Source organism: Rhea americana, unplaced genomic scaffold, assembly GCF_003343005.1.
Source record: "Rhea americana isolate MKP2758 unplaced genomic scaffold, rheAme1 scaffold_140, whole genome shotgun sequence".
Classification (NCBI taxonomy): Eukaryota; Metazoa; Chordata; class Aves; order Rheiformes; family Rheidae; genus Rhea; species Rhea americana.
Window position 1 is genome coordinate 2,334,031 of NW_028185484.1, and position 18,859 is coordinate 2,352,889.

General features: G+C 52.4%; 1 protein-coding gene across 1 annotated transcript in view; it reads right to left on the reverse strand.

Moving 5' to 3' along the window:
- Window positions 1–3,168: 3,168 nt before the first annotated feature.
- ZC3H3 (zinc finger CCCH-type containing 3) overlaps window positions 3,169–18,859 on the reverse strand; it is a 127,308-nt gene continuing 111,617 nt past the window's right edge. Inside the window, exons 9-10 of the mRNA XM_085298709.1 lie at window positions 5,335–5,519; window positions 3,169–3,616 (exon numbers count right to left, since the gene is read on the reverse strand). Of these exons, the coding sequence (XP_085154835.1) occupies window positions 3,169–3,616; window positions 5,335–5,519 (633 nt within the window). The remainder of the gene's footprint in view (window positions 3,617–5,334; window positions 5,520–18,859) is intronic.

The window sequence follows — 18,859 nt, forward strand, 5'->3', positions numbered from 1 at the left end:
CAAGATGGGGACAGCAGTTATGTCACTGGGGTTGGACGTGTTCGCACGTGGAGTCGAATTTGCACAGAGCTCCAGGACACCTGGCTGGACACGTTTTCCTCTCTCTGGACCACGCAGACCAGCCTTTTGGTGGATGTCCAGAAAGCACCAGTGAGCTGAAAGCTGGTGCTCCTCCAGCCGCAAATTAGAAGGCTTCTCTTGCAGCCCAGACCGGTGCYATCAACCCTCCCCACGCGGCCGTAAGGGCGGTCTCAGCACCACGYGCACAGACGAAGGCGCTCCTTTCCGTTCCCCTTTTTGTATATCCTGAGGCCAAAGTAGACCTGCACCAAGACCCCCGAGACCCACGCTGATGCAGTTACCCACACTGAGCTTTAAATGTCACCTCCAAATCCCTRCTCACCTAGCGTCTTCCCTCCTGGACATGTAACCAGCAGTTTTCTCTGTTCCTTCTGCATTTAGCACTATTAGAAAGGCGTTTTCTCAAATTGTGACCTTTTAACCGAGCAATCCAGATCACTCTGTAACAATAACTTCTCCTTTGTACTTGCTACCTCACCTATTTGCATGTTACCTTCCAGCTTTACAAGCAGAAACGGAGTATCGTCATCAAGCCCACTGGGACGAACGCTGAGCACGCCTGGTACCCAGGTCTGCAAGGGCCATATATATATATGTGTATATATATATATATATGTATATATATTTGTATATATACACATACACACAAAATTTCGACTCCTCCTTATTTTATCTACTGGTCTTAGACGCTCCCACATGCAAACCAGTCTCTCAGGAGCTGGCTGGACCTCCTGGTCCCTCCAGCAGYGAGGAACCCCTTGGGCTCCCAGGTCCTCCATGGAAAGCCTCTCCGTTGGCTCCTAGTGATGGGTGCACCACCACCGGCCCACAAGGCCARTGGCTCTCCTGGGATGAGTTGAGGCAGGGGTATCAAGGTTCCCCCAGCCACCACTGTGCCTCTGGGCTCCTTGGTGTGAGCGGAGGYGAGCGTTTAACCACACAACCCACCAGAGGTCACCCCAACGCATGGGGCAAACGGTGTCCTCATATCCATCTTTGGACTAAGAGTGGGCGATCGATGTATCACTCTGGCAGAGAAATGGCATCATCATCAAATTATTTTACAGACATTTGCAATTCCTGCCCTGATTTCCTTTCCCAGGGTCTCAAGCCTTGCTGGTATCTTCTGCTCTCCTCGCTCACCAGCGCTTGCCCAGCTCAGCCATCCTAGCACGACACATGCCCCACGAGAAGGCAAGGACCTGCAAGCTGCTGGAGAACCTCTAAGTTCCCTACTAATGTCCTTGCACTGTACCAAATACTTTTTCTCACCTTGTCGTGCAGATCACCTAGAAATTATCCCCTCCACGATGTACAAACACAAGCTGGAGAAAAGCCTATCTCCCAGACGCCTGTCCCCCCAGYTCATTGCTATTCCCACACACACTCTTCACTGAGTTACTGCAGACTGCCAAGTGCAATTCAGGGCATTTCAACAGCTTTCTTTTGGAGGATAAATTGCTCCATCTTCATCGCTGAGATCCAAAAGGCAGATTAACCCACTGGTTCAAGAGCACTTGCCTGCCACGGTGGCAGTGGCCCTAAAACCGAGATCAAAAGCACGTTGAAACGGGGCCAGCAGAAGAGAAGGARGGAGGTGCAGAGGGGGAAAAAGCACCGCGACTCCAGAGGGAAGCCAAGCACTTTGCTCCACGCTGCGGAGAAGAGCCTTCCCAGCAGAAGTGATCCCTGCTGAAAGGACGCATCCCCATTGCTTCGCGTTCCAGTAGCACAYGGCTCAGCGGCCACCACTCAACCGCACGCTTGTCTGTGACTTCAGGAATATGTTGCTAATCCTGGGAATTTTCTTCCTGACAGCACCAAGGCATCTCAGCCCTCCCTGGCTTGAAGTGGGGTTTAAGCTTGGCTGTCGAAGCAGGCACAGCTCTGGAGCTGCTCGGCTGCTGGCCATGAAGGACCAGCCAGTCTTGCTTCCAGTGCCAAATTCATCCTTTCTCCCAACGGGGTCCTGTGCCTGCCACGCGCTAGGCTGTAGGAGGCAGGAGATCCAAGACAGGGAGGGAAGCACAGACGGTTTCTCCAGCTCTTTCCTTCACTCCGACGTGCGCCTCGCGCCATCCGAGCCAGCAGCAGCTTTGGCAGCATGAATTTAATTCTTCCTCTCCGTTACCTTTGGCCGGCGCCGGTGCAGGAGWCAAGACTCTCCGCTGCAGGGTCACTGCCACGCTGCCGAACTGCCCAGGCAGTTCAGCAGGATTCACCCAGTTTGTCCAAGGTGGGGGGAAGAAAAATAATATTAAAAAAAGTCATAAATCGCTTTTGCAACTGTTCTCTTCTCCCATTGGCCCACCTCCGCTCTCAGTTCAAACCGGAGTGGCAAATTTTTGCTGCAAAACACGTTGATTTTAACTTCCAAGCCAAACACTGTCCCCACTCCTGCTATCTGCGAAGGCGCTCAGGAGACGCGACCGCTACAAACCCCTCAGACGAAGGAACCGGAGACAAAAAGGAAAACAGAAAGCAATGACACCGGCAAAATCCTGKGGAGCTGCCTGCCTGGCTCCGGTCGAACCGTCCTACGCCGCATTGGAAAGGACCACGCGTGTTTTAACAGAGCGACTTCGAGGCATATCACGAGGATATCCCATCTCTGCTCGCCCTGCACCATCGCTCCATCCCCTCCGCACCTGCGAGCCCGCAAAACCCCTTCACTTCCTCCAGAGCTGCCATCAGAGCCGGCGATCACAGGATTTCCCCATCCAGGGGAATTAGGGGGAGGGAGAACCAAGAAAGATGCTGGGGAAACAGAACTACAGCTCATGTTTGTCGAGATCGTGCAAAAAGCTTTGCAGGGAAATATCAAGAAAAATAATTTCTTTTCTGTCATTTTAACACTTTCCTCCTTTTTCTTTCCTTCTTTTTTTTTTAACAGGCACTTCAATTGACAAATTTGCTCAAACTCTTCCGAAAATTAAAAACCATCAGGTCTGAAGTTGTTTGCTCAGTTCTGCCAGGCTGTACAAGAAAGACTGGCTCATCCTAAAGTTGCACCTCTCAAAAACTGCACTGATTGCCAAAGTCTCTTCCCCTAYCTATTAACGAAGCAGCAAAGCAGATTATCTGAGACTAATACAGGCTCTTCCTTCGAACTTGCCTGCAGGCACCGCCGTCACACGCTTGGCCTCCCGAGTCTGCAGGCGGCMCCTGCAAACTCTCAGCCCCGCGTCCCATTGGAGACGGTTTCATCCACAAGTTTCCGAGCTGTTTTGCACTGGCAAACACGTGCAATGGATGCTCGGGAGACATGCGGTGAAGCRGGGCAGCCCAGCAGGCACGGGAATGAAACTGGAGCGACCGCTTCCTACCTGGCTCCTCCGCGGGCTCGTCCTCGCTCGGTTCAGCTTTGCGCGGCCTGTCCTCAGGGGAGGTGGGTGACTGCAGCGAGATGAAGGATGGGAGCTTCTGGAGCCGGCTGCTCCGCGAGGGGTCTGTGTCGCTCCAAAACGTCGCCTCTCGCTCCGTGCCGGAGGGTCCTGGCATTGCCCCGTCATCGTGGAGCTGCACAGCATCGTCCCTGGAGGAGACAARTGCAAAACATAATAATAATAAAAACCCTATTACCCCTCTTAGCAAAGCTGAGCACAGGATCGGAAGAGGCCGGTGTGAATTGTTGGAGCTGCACGACAATCCCAGGCTGCCCCTTATCTCCGATTTCCAGGGAAGCAGATCAGATCCAGTCTCTCTGCCCAACTGGCTTCTTTGCCTCATGTTTCTCCTGGCACTTCGCTTTCCCTTTTTCCTCGTTCCCCTGGTCATACYAGCAGCAAAAATAACCCGCCATGATGGCTCTCGTGGGCATGTCTCCAGGCACACATTGGTCCTGCCCTGTGCAGGAACGAGGAAGGCCAACATCTCTGTTGGCCTGTAGGGTTCCATTCTCAGCATCCGAGAGCGTATTTTTGGCCAACAGATGCTCCAGCTAGTGCTAAGGGAARCACTACAGGAACTACCCTCCTTGCTGTGAGGGTGACTGAGCACTGGAAAAGGTGGCCCAGAGAGGTTGTGGAGCCTTCATCCTTGGAGACAGTCAAAAACCATCTGGACAGAGTCCTGTGCAATGTGCTCTAAGGTGACCCTGCTTGAGCAGGAGGGTTGGACTAGATGATCTTCAGAGGTCCCTGCAACCTCAACCATTCTGCTACTCTCCATGTGAGAAGACATCACCACTGAATAACGGCAGTTGGATTGGGGTCAAACCAAGGCAAACCTTGTGTCTGGGACGGTTTCTGCTCCGTCTACTGTTGCCCAATACCTTGACCAAGAAAGCATCGAATTTCCCCATCCTGGCTTGGCCTCGGTGGCACAAGACAACTGCTGACGTGCTTAACCAAGTGCCCAGCCCAACATCCAAGGCTTTATGTTGCCAGCTACATTCACCCCCTTCTTGCCTTCCTCTAAAAGGCTGCACACCAGAAGGCAAGTGGTGATGAAACTCTGCCAACTAGYTCCCCCTCACTGCCACTGTCCWGTGCTGAGGAGCTCTTGGTCCTCAYAAAAGCAAGCAGGGAGTCAACTCCAGCCTTGCTTGCTCTCTGCAGCGCAGGGCRAGGAAGARTGCTGGACCAAGAGGATGGTTCCCCAGTTCCCACAGAGACCTGGCTGAGCTGTTCCTGCTTTCTGTGACAGCCTCTCYATGCAGGCCGTTCTGCTCCTTCACCTCCCAGGAGGGAGGTCTACCAAAGCCTCAGGGACACCTAGAAGTGCTCAAGTCCCAAAGGCCACATTTCCAAGGGCAAAGATGCCCAAGGGCATGACAAGCAGGCCAGTGAGATGCAAGGCCAGAGCAGCACAAGAGAGGGCAAAGGKAGTGATAAAAGATCTCGCTCAAAATGTTGGCACTACATACCAAGCCCTCCTCAAAGGTGCCAGGGCCTCAAAGTGGTGGCACGATGACCACCACTGAGCCCTAGCACCTGAGCAAGGTTCCCCTGAGAAGATGSTGTCTGCAGAAACCCTTGCTTGGCTCCCCAGCAGCTTCATCTGGAGACTGCCCTGGGGCCCCAAGTCTGTCAGACGCTGTTTCCATTAGGAGATGGGTCAGAAAGGCACAGCAGTGCCCCAAAGCAGGTACATCTTAAACTAGCCTAAATAAACCCAGGGACAACGAGCACGTCTGATGCAGCTGGATACAAATAGGAGGTGTTCCCGAGCCCCTGGGAAATACCCGGAGCAGGCTGGGAAGGAAGCTGCTTAAGGAGCAGGACAAATCACGTTCCTTGCAGTCATCCCTACCTGCCCGCTTCTTCGCAGAGCCGCCGCCACTTCGAGGGAGGGTGGCCGCGGTCGGCGTCGCCGGCAGCACCGGGCTGCCGCGGGCGGCGCTTCTTCTGCGGGTGCCGCAGCTTGCACTGGGCGCCCTTGGGGCAGACGCCCTTCTTGGCGAAGTCCGGGCAAACCAGCGTGTGCTTCTTCTTGCACTGCAAGGGAAACGAGAGCAAGGTGGGCAGGGGCGATGGCRCGCTCCTCCCAGAACAGCCCGAGACGGGCGCCTTCAGGTGGCACTAACGCCTCGCTAAGGGCGGAAGGACGTGCTGGTGCTTCCTTCTCCCGCTGTCCTTCTTCCAATCGTGCCGTTACCCCTCCTCTCTTCTGAGAGAGCCTAAACACCCATCGCTTTCCAAGTGCTCAACTTGGGGACCCAAAACAATAAATACCCTGACAGAAACGATCCTCCCCGAGGCAGGAGGTCCGGGGGAGGTTAACCAAGGTGGAGAAGTTGGCATCAGAACGGGCACAGGACAACAACATTGTCCAGGCCGGATCTGTGACCTCTTCCCTGGATCTTGGGGAAGAGCAGGGAAGAGCAGGGAAGCGCAGGGAAGCAGCACGTTTCTTCGTTGCTGCTACACCACCACCGCCACGGCGCGGGGCTCGCGGCACCGGGGACCGTTTCGAGCGGCCTCCCTTTCGCTTGGCTCGGGGAAGGGGAGGGGGAAGACGGAGAGTGGCGCTGACCTTCGGGCCGGCGCGGTGGCCCCACTGCGCGGCGGCGGGGCCACCCACGAAAGGGCAGAGGGTCTCYGCCACCCGCCGGCAACGGTGAGCCCGTCAGGCCGAGGCCATCGTCGAGCAGCGGGAGGGCTGGGGGGTCCGGCGCGCGAGCGGAGACACGGGCTCCGCGGGGGGTGGGGGAGAGAGATGGAAAACGTCGGAACCAGGAAGAAAACCCTGTGGGAAGGACAGGAGCACTTTGCAAAGCCAGACACCGGGATTAAAATAATAATCACAAAACTCAGCTCCTGGGACTTCCCTTCTCTGTGTCCAAGAGGTTCTGCAGCAAGTAAATCTATAACCCAAGGGAAAGCTCCAAAGGGACCTAGAGCACCTCCAAACGGCGCCCAAACGTGACGCGGCTCCAAACCCAACCGCATCCGCGGACCAGCGAAGGCGAGCACGGGGCGGCTTGCGAGGGCAGGCAGGTTTTCGATAAATAAACAGWTACAGAGCGAGTGCTGTGGCCGGCCGGCCGGGCGCCGGCGGGTCTTCGCTGTGCGAGCCGGCGCTGCCTCCCGCGCGCGCCTCCGGCATCGCCCACGGCTCTTTCCAGCCGCCCGCGAGGATGGGCGAAGCCTGGTCTGCCGTCGCTCGCCCGAGCGAAATTCCTGGCCGAATTCCCAGTCGCTGCCGCTCACCAAGCGCTGGGGGCTCTTCTGCGTCGCTCCTGTGGGAAATGATCCCTGCATCTCTACCCCCCCCCAAAAAAAGGAAATCAAATAATAATAATAATAATAATAATAATAATATAAATAATAATAATAAAAATAAATAACTTAAAAAAAAAAAATCAGGGGAAGGCGCTCTGGTCTCACGGCCTGCAAGAAACGATGGGGAAGTGAGGCCATCCTTCACAAATATATATATACTTAAATAAGGAAAATAAACAGCGCGGAACTAACTCCCGGCCCCGGCTTTGGGTTTCTAAGGACTTTTCCAGGACATCCTCCGGGCAGCCGGGCCAGGCGCCGACGGCACCCGGGTCCCGTCCGGCGGCCACCGGGGCAGAGATCGGCTCCCGCTCCGCCGGCCCGGGAAGCGGCGCGGCGCTTCGGCGCGGAGGGTGGAAAAGCCCCTCGGTGTTTATTTACGGGGCGGAGGGGGCACCGGGCGCTGCTGGCGTCCCCGCGGATTTCGGCCAAGCTCGGCCGCGGGGATTCGGTTACTGTAAACGCRCTCGGTGCCCGGCGCGCGTCAGGCAAGGCGAAGGAGCGCGCTGGCTCGCGGCGCCCGGGGGAGCCACCTCCTTCTCGGGGCCATCCGATCCCTTCCACCTGTCGGCACGGCTAATTTTACACCCCCCGCGCGCCCTACAAAGAGCAAAAGCATCTGGCCGCTTCCAGCGGCGGGACACGGGAGAGGGCGGAAAACCGGAGCGTCCCCCGAAAAGCCTCCCGGCGCGGAGAGGGAACCCGCGGGCGCTGCCCGGCCGGGCACGGGTGCTGCCGGCGAGGACGCGGCCAACGCGGGACGCGGGGGTTCRCGCCGTCCTACCTCCCTTGGCACGGGGAAGGCAGCAGCTGGCCGGGCTGCCGCAAGGTGCCAGCTCCGTTCCTCCAGCCTCGGCCTCGGGGCCGACGTTCGTGCCCGTTTTCCACGAACGCCCTTGGCACGAGGAGGCCGGAGGAGCGCCGAGCTGGGTTACTGGGACGGCCGGAGCCGCCTGCTGACCTTCCACGAGGCGACGGAAAGCCCGCGGCTCRGCACGCTGGGCACAGGGCGAGCCGCCAGCACCTGCTGTCGCCCTCCCTGCAGACAGCGGAGGAGAGAGGACGCGTTCCTCCAACCAGRGCACAGGACCATCCCAAACGAGCTGCTGCAACCAAGCGTGACCTGAAATTTGGACATTTCCACCCGTCGACACTTGCAGCACTGGAACAGGTTGCCCAGAGAGGTTGTAGAGCCTCCTTCTCTGGAGATGTTCAAAATCTGCCTGGATGCAACCCTGCCTACCATGCTCTAGGTGATCCTGCTTGAGCAGGGGGGTTGGACTTGATGATCTCCAGAGGTCCCTTCCAACCTTATCCATTCTGTGATTCTGGTTTAGCCTTCAAGAGAAGCGAYGGGGAATGAAAAGCCAGCCAAGCTCGACTTTGCCACATGGACTCCCACCGCGGTCTCCTCCAGTGCCGTCTTCCCAACCTCCCTCCATCAGCAACTTGCCCCAGCTGAACTTCTCGAGCAGCTCAGGGCTCCTCTCACCTGCCACTCAGCTCCTCGGCTTGTGGTGCCAGTGGCAGCTGGCGTGGGAACGGTGGGCGTCTCAGCTGAACTCCGAGTCCRTTGCAGGTCACCCCAGCTCCGAATCACAGGATTAACCAGTTGGATCGGTGGCAGGCTGCTCTCCTGCACCTCTTCCCCCAGTTCCTCCGTGCTAAGTGGGAAGCTCTCATCGGAGGCGGCTGCTTTCTGAGGCCGCGCACAACTGACAGCTAGTAAATGGCTTCTTTTTTGACAGCTTTTTTTTTTATATATATAATTGGGTGCAGATGGAAGCAGCTGTAAAAACTCCAGCTCCCCGTCAGTAAAACCTGGAAGACAGCGCAGCCCAACATCACATAGGCTGTGTGATAATAACGGAGACATTTATCCAGCGCACAGAGCGTTCCTTGCGCCTTTTCATCTTCAGGCTACAACCGGCAAAGCCCCCGCGCTTTTTTTTTGATGCTATTTTACAGTTTCTTCTTGACGTGGAGCTGAAGAAAACACCAACAGTAGGAGTTGCTGAGGGCTCCCTGGTAGAGCACCCTGCTAGCTGCTCCTTTGGCACCAGCCTAACGAGGCMAGGCTAATTCCCTTCGTTATTTATAACCATTCAGCAGCCACCAAGGATGCTGGAGAGCAAAGGTGGGCTGCTGATCTCCAAGCTTATGGTTGAGACCACAAGGCCATATATATATCCAGTATGTGTGTATGTGTATATGTATATATGTATATGTGTATATATATATATACAATATATATATATTTATATATATATATATATAAAATATATATATATATATATTTTAAGCAAGTATCACCACTATCACCTGTGTAATCCTGGCTGTTTTTCCATCTTGAAAATGAACCCGAAAGGCTTCATTTAACTGGGGAAACCAGGAGAACACGAGGAAGCAACCTTTGCCCTCCAGAGTCCCTTGCTTGGTCTGAAAACGTCAGCTCAGCGGCCCCAAACAACTGCGCCAGATGCTAATGTCAAAATGTGCAGATTCCACATGACATTTTGAGACCCCCTGCTAAGAATTTATCTCCAGAATGGGATTCTGCCCCAAAGCAGAGAGCTTGAAGAGAAGCAACAAATTCCTGCAGATGGAGGGCGACAGCAGCTGACTCCCATGGAGCAGAAGAGACAGGGAACAACCTGTCTCACGGTGATTTGAGGAGGAAAAACTTGTGTTACAATAAAGGACAYGAAGAGTAGGGCCAAGTGGTGTAGCCCAAGCTATATCCTTTCTCCCCATCCTTTTTGACAGCCTCATTCCAATGCTGTCTAGGATTTGGGGGGTTTGAGAGCACCCAGTAACGCAGCAAGTCTCAGAGCTTGGCTGAAGCATCTCAGCACTGCCACAATACAGATGTCACTACAGATCCATGTCACTAACATCAGGACAGGCAGGACATGAAGAGCTTCACAAAAACAAACATGACCCARTGCCAAGCTGTTGAGCTCTCCATTGGTGTTTGCAGAGGATAAAACAGCACTTGAACTATCAACACCTTGGAGCTGGAATAAGAATTGGACAATATCTTTAAAATACCTGAATTAAGAAGCACCATAATAGCTGGGAGGAACTGAAGGACATTCCTGGCGAACAGACCAAGCTTCTTACTTGCAGGGTAGATCTGCCTGCTTTGATCCAGCCCAAACAAAAATGATCTAAGGGCTAAGGCCTTCTGTTGCCTGCCTTCTCCACAACCTCCTGACRGCTCCTGCTACATCGCTTTTGACTGTTTCCTCTCATCTTGCTCCTCCCTCGTTCAGATCTGCCATTTCGCTGACTCTCGCATGCGGTATTTCTGCTAATGGAGCATCTGCAGGGCAGAGCGTCCTACAGCATCTCCCATCCGTGGAACGCCCTGTACCGCCTGGTGCGGGGCATCCGGTTGCTGCTATTGATCGCCCGTGACTTCYCCTGCTCTTCTGCTCCGCAACTCCTGCAGCCTTGCCCGTCGCTGAGATATTTTAGGAAGACAGGTCCTATTACTGGCCAGATCCTTCATTCTGCCAAGGCCCAAATGTGAAATGCAATGAAGGAGAGCGCCCACAAACATGGAAAAAAGTAACTCATGCATGGAACTTCAACAGCTGCAAAATTGTCTTCTTGCAGTGGCCAACAGCAGCGTTATGGTTCTCATTAACATCAGGCAACGGATACAGAAACGCTAAATGGGCTGGCAGGAAGAACGGCGATCACTGAGGCAAAACAACACGGTATCTGTTAGAAAGAAGTGGACACTTGAGCTCTCAGTTTCAAAGCCAATGTCTTTTTTTGTAAAGAGAAAAGGAGAAGCTTGAAATCTGCATAAAACTGCAAATCAGCTGTTTGGTGACACAGGGGTTCAGTAACACCACCGGCAGGGCGATAACAGCCCTTGATAAACTGCCCAGTTGGAAGTACTGCAGCCTGGAGCAGCAGACTTTGTACTATGGCCCTTAATAAATTCCTCTGTAACTGGATTTTTCCACGCAGCAAAATGACATCAGAGAGAACTGACTGAGAAGAGCAAGCCATCAGCAGCGAGCCCCAAAGCACCCTGGCCATTCGAGACCCTGAGAGAGCAGAGCTAAGGACTTAAGGAGGAGGGTGAATCACCAGCCAAAGAGCAAACACCAAGGATTGGCATCGGGAACGTCTACAGCATTTAATCATCTCCTGCACTACTTTGATCTATTCAGGAAAACCGCTTCTATCAGAGCAGTCTCACAATCTCATCCATCTTGCCTCAAAAACATGACGGAGCCAGTTTGCCACGAGGAACCCGCTGATGGTAATCACCAACCCCAAATCATGACTACCTGGGGTGGTGTCAGGCAAGCAAGCTGGACATCCAGGGTGTATCACCTACAGGTTCGTCTTCATCAGAGAAGATGGGGGGAGYCAGTTGAATATAGTATTCCAGGTGGCTTGGGGAAGCAGCAGCCCAAGCTTGTGGGATGCTGGCGGTTGGGAAGACAGCACGCAGCCCGCGTTCTCCAGAGTGCACAGAGAGCTCATCAGCCAGCGGAGAACAAATGGGAAAGGAGGTAAATTCCAGAGTGGGAAGCAAAGATGTAATCTGGTCTTATTTGTGGCTGTCTCCACAGAAGTTAAGAGCTGCAATCAAGGATTCTCTGCCTCATCAGTATATTCCCAGTTATTAGCTGTGATTCAGACTACTTTTATTCTGAACTTCTTAATTTTCATGTTTTTTGATGCACCTTCCCCTCCAAAAATATTGAAGCGCAAGAGAAAAAAATACACAGACTAGTATTTATCTAAGCACTATTATCAACTAGCCCAAGCTATTAAGCAGTTCCAGTTTGCCCTGATAAGCAACATCTTTAATGTAAGCATCTGAATGTTGTTGAAGATACTACCGTTAAATTAAAGTAGCAATAAGAACCCTCATTATGCCATTACAGCGTACGGTAAATAAGATGCAACTGGAAACCCACAAAGATTTCTGTGGAGATACATGGAGACGATTGGGTAGAGAAAGAAACCTGATTAGTTTTAAACCTCTTCTGCAGCTTACAACACATTTTAAATGGAAAGCTCCCATCGCCAACACGGAGATTTATCGCTCGCTATCGGGAACACAACTTTCGCTGCTGTTTTCATTTCAGCTGAGGATCACTCTGGGGCACAGAACGAAGAGACTGACACCTCGCCAAATCCGGCGGGCTGGAACCGCGCCAGCCAACCTTCTGCAAACCCACGTATCCCAGTGCAGAGCCGGGGAAAACTCCTCTGCCTCCTTCCCAGGACAGGTTCCTTGCTCCTGCGGACCTGGCTAGGCTCCAGGTACCAAACGCATGAGCTCTGTTTGCTGAGTCCCAAACCATAGCTTTAGCCTATGTTTCCAGAGATGAGCTCCAAGGCAGCCGACTGCCATTTGTGATCTGAATAACTGACGTTTTTGTGATCGTTAATAAGCCTACCCACTACTACCTCTTTTCTTTTTTTAATAAAGAATTTACTTACTGATCAGTTTGTTGACTGAAGATTTCTGCTACACATTATACGAAAAACAAATTAAGCAGGCGACTGCAGCACCCAGAAAACATCTGTTAACCCAAGCCAAAATTAAAGATAAACAAAACGAAGTTGCCTTTGTAGCTGATTTTCATACAGCTGCACTGAACTATAAAAGAGCTATCAAAGGCAGTGCTATCCATCAGCTAATTCTGAACGATGGGGGAATGCAAGCCTCAACCCTCCCATGGCAGCTCGACAAAGTGGCTGCAAATCTTCACAAACTCTTGCTAAGAGCCGCAGGGTACCAGGTTGCCATCAGCCAACCTCCTACTCACAGCAGCTTCGACCATGAAATGCCTATGACAGCAGAGACACGACTCAGGGCACAGCCATATGGGAACGTCACAAAGGTTTCTAGGGATAGAGTAACCAAGAGAAGAAATAATCGGTGGATGTCAGGCACTGGCAAAAGTCCAAGCCAGGCCATGGATGACCCAAGGTCTTCATGCTGCTGATCACTGCTCTGCTAATGAGGTGTTATCTCATGCCAGTGCCTCAAAGAGATGCCTGCCAGCGCCAAAAGTTGGCAAGAAGGCCGACGTCCCTCAGTTGTTACCACACTATCRCTCAGTGCACCACGAACCAGCAGCCGGAACAGGCAGAGCCACAGCTACCTCCACGGACCTGTCTAGAGCATCGCGAGAAACTCCTAGCTCCAACACAATCCACTGCAAAATGAGGGTGAGGGAGCCAGAAATGGGCAAAAACCACAAGTAAAATCAGCAAAGCACCACTGTCGAGAAGCAGGACAAAAGATGAGCCAAGCATCACGTGGAGGAGGGCAGCCAAGCAGCACCACGAGGCGCTAGTGGGTCCGCGTGCCTGGGTCAAGCCAAAATTTGTGCAGTGAAGGCTTGTAAACACCAGCATTGGGCCATGCAGAGAACAGTGGTGGGAGAAGGTTGGCATGGGCTGCAGGGGTGGCCCRTGCCAAAAGATCAGCAGGAATTAAGAGACCAAACCAATTTCTCCTCGCCATCTCTCTTGCTGGAGGTGCATAGAATGGATCATCTCTTCAGAAGAAGCAATGTGCAGGAGTACAGACTCCTAACAGCCAACCTTTGAGAGCCCAACACACAGGCAGTTAATCTGGCTGGGTTTTGGATTCATTCTTCTGCAGGAGCAGATTTTATACCCACCATGCATTTGGCAACACTGAGCTACAGAGCACTTGAACCAGGGCATCGGAGCACAGCAAACTGACTCGGCCTTGGATCATCTTTAAAGATTGTTAGTACAAAAGAAGATAAAAAAAATAACACTTCTCTGACCAGCAGGATAAACTGTGCAAGCCCTTCTCCTCCTCCTCCTCCCGCTCCCCCTTTGACCTGCTCACTGATTTATGCCTTTAAGGACCTTCCCTGCTGTTACCTTCTGCGCAGTCCCTTGCAATGAGAGGTCTATCAATTGTGCCAAAGCCCAAATGCTAAAGTCAGGCACACGTGGGCCTGCAGCCCCTCTGCTCTGGCCTCACCGTGTCCCTTGCAGGCAGCGGTTCCTGCCCTTGGCCATCCATGTATCTCACTGCTGGCAGCTCTTCCTGAATCAAAAGGTGAGCAGAAATAGGAAGCGGTCATGACAGGATCACCAAAAAATGAGAGGCAGGTACGGTTAAGAAGTAGAAATTTGGGCTGACTCAAAGCTTAGCTCTCCTCGTTTCCTTCCCCAGACTCCCTCTGAGCGGAGAAGTTTTATATTAAGACTTCTCACACTTCAAATAGCTCCCCGGTAGCTGGGCACAGAGGTGCTCCTCTGTCTAATGGGGTCTAAATCAGCGTAACAACTTCAGGTGCTTTGGAGATGAGCACTTCAAGCCGGGAAATCTGCTCCCGCCACGGCTGGTTCTCACCAGGCACAAGAAGCAGGGAGGTTTGAAAGAAAAATCATCTGCATTTGAAGCCTCTTGAAAAAAAAACTTATTAGTCTGTCCCAAACTAACAGCATGGGCCAAATGATCCAGAGGCAGAGAAGCTCTTGAAGGTCTCAGAGAGCATCTGAGCAGCTGCCAAGATAGGAGCTTTGAAGAGAGGAGACCCAGAAGCAGTCTAAGCCTTGGGGATTTTCAGGGACAGAAGATGTTTAACCACCCTGGATGGGTTTTCCATCCACAGATTTGTCCTCCTGCTTCTCCTTGAAGGTTCAAGCTCTGCCATGGCAGTGGTGGGGATCTCGGGGGAGGAGAATACCRGAGCTCAACAGGACATCAACATGATGGAGGAGCAAGAAATGATTTTTAAAAGATTTATACTCAGTTATTCACTGAGTATCAGTATTCACTGATTCTTGTGTTTGTTGGACGCAGGGAACTGCCATCGTAAAGCACCTTGCAGCATTTTGGTGACAAGTCCCTCAACACYGTGGGATCAGAGAGTTGGCACCTGTCACCTCTCCACTGGTACGTAACGGATGCACCATGGTGACCAGTGACAACCACCAACCATTYGGGACATAACCCAAGATGAAGCCCAGCAGGTAGAGGGTAATTACAGAGTTAGAAATGAGCCAGCAGCTATGTCGAGGGAAGGACACAGGTTCCTCAACAACTGCACGTGCTTCACGTCTAGACAAAAGGATGAACTGCGCAGCAGCAGGCTGGGACTCAGCTGGGCACCAAACGAGGGGGAAGAAAGATCAAGACAGACCAACACCTGATGGCCGTGGCAGCAAAAAGAAAAAATGTTGATACACCCCAAAGACAACAAGAGAAAGTTGAGAATATGCAGTATGAGCAGCTCCGATCTTCACGTTTGTGTGCTAAGGGGGACCAAGGATGCCARGCTGCCGCTGTCCATGTCGAAGCAAGCACCAGATAGTAAGAGAAAACCACACAAAGACACACAGCTGGTAGCTGCTACTACAAGGGTTAGCATGGCTTTTCCTATAGATTAGGAATGTGTTAAGTTTAATATATTAGCCATTTGACACGAAAAAGCTTTACTGTGGGAACTTCCACCGGAAAAAGAGAAAATCCAAAACAATCTCAGACTTCACCAGACTAGAGAAATACAAAAGAGAACCAGAGGCGAGCTAAGAAAAAGTCCCCGCGTTTGAATTTTCTGCAGGAAATCAAGCAGCTGGCACTACGGAAAAAAAAAAAAACCCGTGCTGCACACGGGGGCTAAAAAAAATGATTTTTCCCAAGGAAGTGGCACTTCCCTGAGTAGCTCTGGTTAACCAGAACTGGCCAAGTTAACACGAGACTTGCAGAAACTTTATGTGAATAAATTACAAATCTGGGTCAGAGATCCAAGGTGTTTTTTTTGAGTCACTCGAGTGATTCTTCACATTTCCCTAACGCAATAGCAAAAGCTTTGATTAGCCTCTGGTTTTGACCTTCAAGAAGGCTCCTGTCTACCATGCTGTAGGTGACCCTGCTGAGCAGGGAGGTTGGACCAGATGATCTCCAGAGGTCCCTTCCAACCTTACTGATTCTATGATTCCTGCAAAGAGGCAGACGCAGAACAGGGCCAGCCAGGACCCTACTGGAAATCCGGAATTCAGACTCATTTAGRAGCATAACCTGGAAGCACGCAGAAGCACAGAGCTCCTGCCGGCTCCGTCCGAGCCTTGGCTTAGCGCGCGCCGAGCCCGCTTCCCGGTGATTTATTCCAGCCCGTGCGGCTGCACAGTAGCCTCGTCGTTTAATCGCGACGTGTCTCACTGCTTAACGGCTCCCCGGGGGGAACAATTTACCCACAGGCTTCAAAGCAGCTGATGGCACCAATATGAAGATAGGTATTTACGGCACCGCGCTCGCTAATAGACACCGGGGGGGAAAGGCTTATTTAATACCGACCGATTGTACAGATGCCACAGTCGGAGGAGGCCAGGCTGGCTTCCCCGCCTTCGCTCCAAGGGTCAAACGCTGCCTGCAGGCGACGGCACCGCAACCAGCCCTGGCCACGCTTCTTCCACCCAAGCGTGCCCTCTCCTCACCTGCCTTCGGTTCGACCCAATGGGCTCCTCTGCACCACGTGTCACACCTGATTTTGGGAGCACCGCATAGCTGGGCCAGACCTGCCAGTACCCRGGAGCAACGTGTCCCCAGGGACCAAGCACACCAGCAGGACAGCCCAGTGCTTTTAGTTAAGACCACGTACAGCACCACATTTAGAGCCAATTCGATGATCAGAGGGAAGAGCTGCAGAGGAGAGCGCTTTGGGAGCTGTATTTCACCACCAGCTTCCCAAGCTGGGMTCGCAGGTTCCTCTGCTCCCCTTACAAAGCTGTTCAGCGGCACAAACACACACACAGATCAGAGAAACTTCCCTTGGGGATGGCTCAGCTAAAGGTGATGATCCTGTCCTGGGACGATGATGGCCCAGAAGCCCCTGATGCCCATGGTCTGGGACAGCATTTTCCAACTCAGGACAGAGGAATGGCTGAGGATGCTGGAAATCAAGGTTCTCATCTTGCTACCAGCTCCCTCCTAGAAATGCTTGATATTGCATATAACACCCCTGTAACGAAGGATGGGGGCACAGACTTCTACACAAGCTGTCCCCTCTCCAAAAGGCTGGAGGATCTTCACCCCCTTCCACCTATGGTCCTGAAAAGGGACGTTAGGGGTGCAAAATCAAAGCTTTCTCGCTTAGTCTCCCCTCCTGCTGCAGCCAGGCCAGCCCTGCACGACGGCCGGCATCGTTTGCATTAAAAGCCCACGCAGGATGGGTCAGAGCTACGGCCCAGGAGACGAGCAACCGCTGATCCTCTCCRCCCGCGTGTCCTAGAAGCAAGCCCAGAAAGTACTTAAGGCAACGACATGCAATAAATTATGGATAATAATGGACAWTTTTTAACGAAAGTCTGATGAAAAGCAGAGAGCAAAGATGAAAAGGTGGTGGGACGGAGAGCCAGGCACGAAGTCGGGCCGAACCCCTGTGCCAAACGACCCGAATTTCTAATTACAGGGCGTCCTCGTCAGAGTTTACGCTTCAAGGAGGCCCCAGCACCATGRAGCCTCTTCCCCTTCCTCGCCCGCCGCGGCTCAGCCTGCAGGCAGCTGGGCTCCGCCGCTTCTCGGACACGGAAACACAGAACAAGGCAAGATTTACTCCCRTCCTAAATTATTCAAAAGAAAAGGGACTGCGCATCTTTAACAAGCCGTCGTTTTATGAAGCAAGGTTAACATTTTTACTTGATTCAGGAGAATATTATAAACTCTCCGGGGTCCATTTGAGGACTTTCTACTTTGAGCAAAGGAACGGACTCAGCACTTTTTATATTATTTAGAGAATAAAATTAACCCTTAATGGCCCAAGCTGGTAGGTCTCCTCCCCAGTTAAATATGGCCCGCTCAGCAATTTCTCCCCATATATAATTACAGGCTGCTATCCATCATCTGTAGGAGAATGCTTTTCTGACACTCTAAAAGTGACACGGTAAGCACTTTTACTAATAGAATAAATATTCTAAATATCTCTTTTATATTTTCATTTAAATTGGAATATTTTAAAGTAATTGTAGGGACACAGGCAGCGCGGCCAGGGCCGCGCTGTAGGGAGATGGCGGGACGGCTCAATTTTCCTTAGGAAGCGATGTTTATCCCACCCGCCGTCCTCTCCGGGCRCTGCCGCAAAAAAGTAATTAGGCAAAGGCTAATTTATTAGCATCCTCTCTTGCTGACACCCCCCTCTCCTTATGGACGCAAGGGCTTCGTCCAGCACTGCCGCCGCGCTGGGAGCTCCCCGAGCGCCGACGGCTTCTCCCCGGTGCATCTCGGCTTCTCCTTCCCTCCCTGCATTTTTGGGACTGTTCCTGCCGCCGGGCGTCTTTGCCCCTYGGCTCTGCAGCTCCCTCCTGCGCCCCAGGACGGGCCTAAGAGCAGTTCAGCAATTTGCTTTCTTGACCTTATTTACTTGCTTTTTGTCAGCAAGAGCTACTGAAATGGAGGAAAAGAGGAAGAGAACCTCTTTGAGCTCCGGTTCGGAGAAATACGTAGCCCGAAGCATCCAGCGGTTCATACAGGCAAATTCCCTGGTGAAAAGCAGCCGCAGTCACAAGAAGGGGTGGAAAAACCTTCAGGAGCAGCAGGTCTGCCAAACCATGCCTAYGCAGACACTTATTCACGTGTCTCTATTAAATGCAATAAAACAGTATAATTCTCCAGGCCTGCCGGGGCACATTTGGGATGGTGCCCTGCGATCTGGCAGACTTTACATAAACAAAATCATCGTTTCATTAGTAGCTCATTTTTCAGCCGAAGAGCCAGCTTAAAGGAGTGTTTGCAGGGTCGCTACCACGTTTTCAGCACGGYACCCACGCCACGGTTTCCACCCCGGAGCCAAGGCTTCTGCAAAAGCTGGCGTCCTCTTCTGCTCGCTCGCTGTCAGCGCATGGCAGTGGCCAAACCCAACCACGTATGTTTATTTGATGTTCTCCTCTAYGTAAAGCCTCACAAAAACACATCCYACCRATTACAGGCACAGTCCCTGGGGAGAAGCRGACAGAGAAAAGAGGATGGGTCCCATCCTTTAGCTAAATCGGCCCGGRGTTCCCAGGGATGGTAGAGCATTGCACAG